This window comes from Cibotium barometz, chromosome 17, assembly GCF_041138505.1.
Source record: "Cibotium barometz isolate CiBa-2024 chromosome 17, ASM4113850v1, whole genome shotgun sequence".
NCBI classification, from domain to species: Eukaryota; Viridiplantae; Streptophyta; class Polypodiopsida; order Cyatheales; family Cibotiaceae; genus Cibotium; species Cibotium barometz.
Window position 1 is genome coordinate 47650938 of NC_141062.1, and position 5283 is coordinate 47656220.

At 42.6% G+C, this 5283-nt stretch overlaps 1 protein-coding gene across 1 annotated transcript; it reads left to right on the plus strand.

Moving 5' to 3' along the window:
- Positions 1-3518: 3518 nt before the first annotated feature.
- Positions 3519-5000, plus strand: LOC147630100 (putative hemerythrin-like protein C869.06c). The gene is made up of 3 exons (XM_086810921.1): positions 3519-3692; positions 4251-4633; positions 4722-5000. The coding sequence occupies exons 1-3, from the start codon at positions 3615-3617 to the stop codon at positions 4855-4857; spliced, it is 597 nt and encodes a 198-aa protein (XP_086667047.1). The 5' UTR covers positions 3519-3614; the 3' UTR covers positions 4858-5000.
- The last annotated feature ends 283 nt before the right edge of the window (positions 5001-5283 follow it).

The following is a 5283-nucleotide window of genomic DNA, read 5'->3' on the forward strand; positions in this document are numbered from 1 at the left end:
GTTAACTACCACTCTCACTTTAATTGGCCATGCACTTTGAAGGCATCCAATGTTTTGTAAGTCATCCCTTGTACCCTTTGTATCTCTTTTACCAATTAGATTACTAATTAAATCGTCCCAAATATTTGTTGCCACATTCTTGAAGATATGCATGGGATCTAAGAGATGATTGATCTTTAACTCACACCAATATGGAAGTCGAAAGAAGATTGAGTGTCTAGACATCCCATCGGGTGGATTGGGGGTGCTTCTCCATGCCGCAAACCAATCTCTACCTCTCATCAAGTGGTGAGACATCATGTGGCATATACTTGGGATATGAAAGAGGGATAAATCGATGATGTTTGTCTCATACACCACCTTCTTAAGTGTAGAGGGTCTTTCCGAAACAAGTGATGGTCCACAAATTAGACATGCATGATGTACGGAGGTTGCCAAACCTATTTTAAAATTGAGATGCTTGAGAGGTACAGATATAAACTTAAAGTTTAAAGCTTAAAGTTATCTGGTTCAAGTATGTACCTAAGCACTTTGAGAATCCGGGATAATCATGCATGGTCCAAAGAAAAACTCCTTTCACCTCTGCCTCACGCCTATAGCAGCTTTTTCAGCAACAAAATGGGCCCGACATCTCCCTATCCTTCTAGTTATAAAAGCGCTGATACTTTTGCTACTACACGTCTTGAAAAATGGTGTCAATGGAAAAATGATATTAATATTGAAAGAATGAAGCATGAGAGGGCCAGAGGAGATGCTTAGTTGAGGATACAACCGAGACGCCTGTAAGACCGAGTGACAAGGCATGAGGTCCGGAGGAAGCCCACTGAGGTCCCGACCACGATATTAATATTGAAAGAATGAGGCATGAGAGGGCCGGATACCGAGACGCCTATAAGACCCAGTGAGAAGGGATGAGGTTCGGAGGAAGCCCATGTGAGGTCTCGACCGCGTCACCTGTAAGTCCTAAAATGAGGCATGACGACCAGAGGAAGAGTCTTGCAGTAAGGATACTACCGAGATGCTTGTAAGACCAAGTGAGAGAGCATGAGGTCTGCCAGTTGAAGATTCCTTCTGAGTTGCCAGTAAGTCCTAAAATGAGGCATGACGACCAGAGGAAGAGTCTTGCAGTAAGGATACTACCGAGATGCTTGTAAGACCAAGTGAGGTTCGGAGGAAGCCCATGTGAGGTCCCGACCGCGTCACCTGTAAGTCCTAAAATGAGGCATGAAGACCAAAGGAAGAGTCTTGCAGTAAGGATACTACCGAGATGCTTGTAAGACCAAGTGAGAGGACATGAGGTCTGGAGGAAGCCCAGTTGAAGATTCCTTCTGAGTTGCCTGTAAGTCCCGGATAAAGAGGTATGAAATCCGAAGGAGAAAGCTCAGTGAGATACTTGCCGAGACGCCCATAAGACCAAGTGAGAAGGCATGAGGTCCGGACGAAAAGCTCACTAAGGTCCTGACTCCTTACTAAGTTGCCTATAGGGAAAAGGTACAAACAAAAACCAAAATGAAAATATTAAAAGCATAAGAAAATGATGTAATGATTTCTAGAATGCAGTTACGTATTGGATGTTGTAATTTCAAGACCCTGGGAGGACTCACTTTGTGGACTTCTGGAGATAAAGATGACTTTCCAGACACATGGAGCAGAAGTAGGTGGCTACATCGACACAGATAGTAGCACACTTGAGTGCCCATGGACGAGATTTTTCATTAGCATATACTTGTGGACTCTTCATCAAATTGGTGAAAATCATCTTCCCACCATCTCTTTGGTCTACCATCAGTTTTTGTGGTTCTACATGATATATTGTATAACTTGAAATGGCTTGCATTGTATCTTCTGGCAACCACTTATTCACAAATTTTCATGATATACTTGGCATTGATAGGAAATAGTACACTTCCAACTAAACAAAGGGGAAGAGAGGTGTTGATGGGGGTATGTACACCCCCTAGCATTGGTGTGAACATCCCCTGCCACTTATTCACAAATTTTCATGATGTACTTTGGCATTGATAGGAGATAGTACACTCCCAACTAAACAAAGGGGAAGAGAGGTGTTGATGTACTTTGGCATTGATAGGAGATAGTACACTCCCAACTAAACAAAGGGGAAGAGAGGTGTTGATGGGGGTGTACTTTGGCATTGATAGGAGATAGTACACTCCCAACTAAACAAAGGGGAAGAGAGGTGTTGATGGGGGTGTGTACACCCCCTAGCATTTTGGTATTAGTAACATTAGCTTAGACTAATGAGTTGTGCGATTTAGTTATTAAAAGATGTCATATTAAGAAGTGGTTACAAGAGGGCTAGTGGGGAGTTAGGATCTTGTGGAGGTTATGGAAGCCCAATAATCACATGGGTAGCCCAATAGTCACATGGGTATCCCAAGAGTCACGTGGTTAGATGGCTATATAATCCCTCTTGTATGAAAATTGTACACATGATTCTGGCACACAGGATATACATGATTCCTGTATACACAATACACAATATATTGTACATGATTCTTGGATACACAATATGTGATAGATGATGGATATGGAATATACTATGATGTTATGTTGTCATGCTTGTATGTTTATCTTGTTCTTGATCCATGTCTCCTACTCCAAGCTCATGTGTACATGTGTACTCCATGGCTATGTGGGTAGGAGCATGTGATTTTCCCATGCTAGCAAGGTGATGCTAACAATTAATGTTGGATTGAGGTTTATTATTTTTGGATTAAACAAAACAAATATAGTGATTTCAAATATATTGATTTATCATTTTTAACGCCCTTCCGACCCTATTTATTTTATTTATATAAATGGCTCTTTCTAGTTTCCTGTAGATAAGTTAATTAGGCAACTGCAATAATTATTATTACAATAAGAAAAGGTTCCAACCTTGGTACGCACGCCTCGTTCAAAGGTTCTAAGGGCCAAAACTACCCACGCAGGCGCGCGCGAGAGAGACGAGCCTGGCCGTCTGTGAGAGGAGAGGCCGGAGACTGTGAATCTGAGACGGAGCAGACATTTATATCAAAACTAAGAAAAAGAAGGGAAGCCCGTGCAAAGCGATTGCAAAAATGGAGTCTCCTGTTTTCGAATATATATTCTTTTTAATTGTTTGATTCGATGAGATCAATTGCTTACGAAGAGTGTTTGGACTCTTAATCTTATCTTAATTATAATATCAAGAATATTTAAATCTTATCTTAATTGTTTTGTTTTTGTTTTTCGAGCCGGGGTCAGAGACGAACACGTTATCTTAATTAATACCAAGAATACGTAAAAGGATGATATCGTAAGCTTGAGTTCACTTGCTACTTCAATAGCAAATACTATATACGTGCTTTATATACGTGTCACGTAGATGGAAGCTTCGGGCATGCACGCAAGGGTGCATGCGAGGCACGTAGGGTTGGGAAGAAACCAGACCATGTGAAACCGTACTTGAATACCTTGCGCTAATCATCGATAATAATAACAATTATTATTTATAAATACGGAATTGATGTTGATGTTTCTTCTGGTTCAACAAAGCCACAGTCGCAGCATCGTACGCGTGCCGCACAAGCTTCTGTTCACGCGCAACTGCCGATCAACGAGTAGACGACACTATGCTGGGCGCCCACAATGCTGTTGACATCGTGGATGCTATCATCCAAGACCACGAAGAGATCCAGACCTACTTCCAGGTGACCGGAAGAAGAACTACTGAAGCTTTGCTTGTTTAGCTAGCTAGCAATCCGTGTGTAAGTTAAGATCTCGCTAAATAAGCCTCTAGCTTAAGAGGTCTAGCGATCAATAAAAACAGGTATATATGCATCGTTTACCTTGCATTTGATTGTATGACAGGTGAGTCGCTAGGTTTACCCTGCATGTCTAGAGTAGCAACGTCCATCCTGCACATAGCAGAGTATAGACGGTGAGTTGCTAGGTTTACCCTGCATATAATTTGGTAGCTTGCATACCATACATACCACATGCATTTGAATTTATCCTCCATATAATTTGGTTGTTTTTGGACAGCATACACATACATGCATATATACGATATTCGTTTACCTTGCATCTAATTGATTGCTTGAAATCAGACGCACATAACATATGCATTTGAAATTTACCCTCCATGCAGGGTGTGTAGTATATGCATGGATAGGTCCATACATACATACTATATGGATAGAATAGACATGTATTCTATCCACGAAAGTCGTTATTTTCTTGATGGTGGACGTGGTGGCTGCGTGCAGCAATACAAGGCAAGCAGTACCGCCGACGACAAGACGAAGTGGAGCAACCAGTGGCGGTGGGAGGTGGCACGGCACTCGATAGGGGAGGAGCTGGTGGCGTACCCGGCGATGGAGAAGTATGTGGCAGGCGGGCTTGCCATGGCAGACAAGGACCGCGCGCAGCACCGCACGGTGAAGGAGAACCTTGCAGAGCTGGAGAAGTTGGTAGCAGGGCGCGACCCTTCCTTCGACGCGCTCATGCAGCAGACTCAGCAGGTCCTCGACCAGCACATCAAAGAAGAAGAAGAGCATGACCTGCCCATGCTGCGCAACGCCCTCCCCCGCGAAGAGGGCCTCCGCCTTGGCAGCAAGTTCCACCTCACGAAGAAATTCGTGCCCACCCAGTACGTCCCTTAACCTTAATGCTTAAAAATTATCATGATTTGCAAAGAATTTAATCTTTGGTGTCTTTTTTTCTTCTTTCAAATGCAGCTCACACCCCCGCGCTCCGGACAAGCCCCCATTCGAGACCATCGTGGGGCTCATAACTGCTCCCATCGACAAGCTCCGCGACATGTTCAACAAGTTCCCCAGCCAAGAAGAGCTCAAGTCTGTCAAACCCAACTAGTCTGATCCGATCTCGCCAGCGAAATAATAATAAGAGGGCACCACCACCTTCTGCTGCCCTCCTTCCATTCATGTAAATAACTTCCCACGTCGTCGTAATGACCTCTCTAATGTTACAAAAACCTAGGTTATGGTGTGTGCCAACTTCGCATTAATCTTAGTTCTTTTTTCTACTTATTTGAGCATTTTGGTCCTAAAATACTTCCAAAATTTTAAAATGCCCGTCAAAAATTACACTAAAATACATAGAAATTTCTTATGCTTTACCAAACCTTTCAAAATTTGAGGGTAATTCAAAATTCAAGGGTAAGTGCTCGTCAAAAATCAAGCCTGAATTTGCGTGAGGGGCCCTTCTTATTTGAAGCTAGTCTTCTATTCGACTTTCCTATACAAGTAACTAGATTTATTTACAAATTCGTTTTTATCT

Excerpts from the sequence above, each read along its gene's own strand:
- LOC147630100 (XM_086810921.1), top strand. The coding sequence starts at position 3,615 with ATGCTGGGCGCCCACAATGCTGTTGACATCGTGGATGCTATCATCCAA. Across the intron at positions 3,693-4,250 it reads AGATCCAGACCTACTTCCAG|CAATACAAGGCAAGCAGTAC; the intron begins GTGACCGGAAGA and ends GGCTGCGTGCAG. Across the intron at positions 4,634-4,721 it reads AAGAAATTCGTGCCCACCCA|CTCACACCCCCGCGCTCCGG; the intron begins GTACGTCCCTTA and ends TTTCAAATGCAG.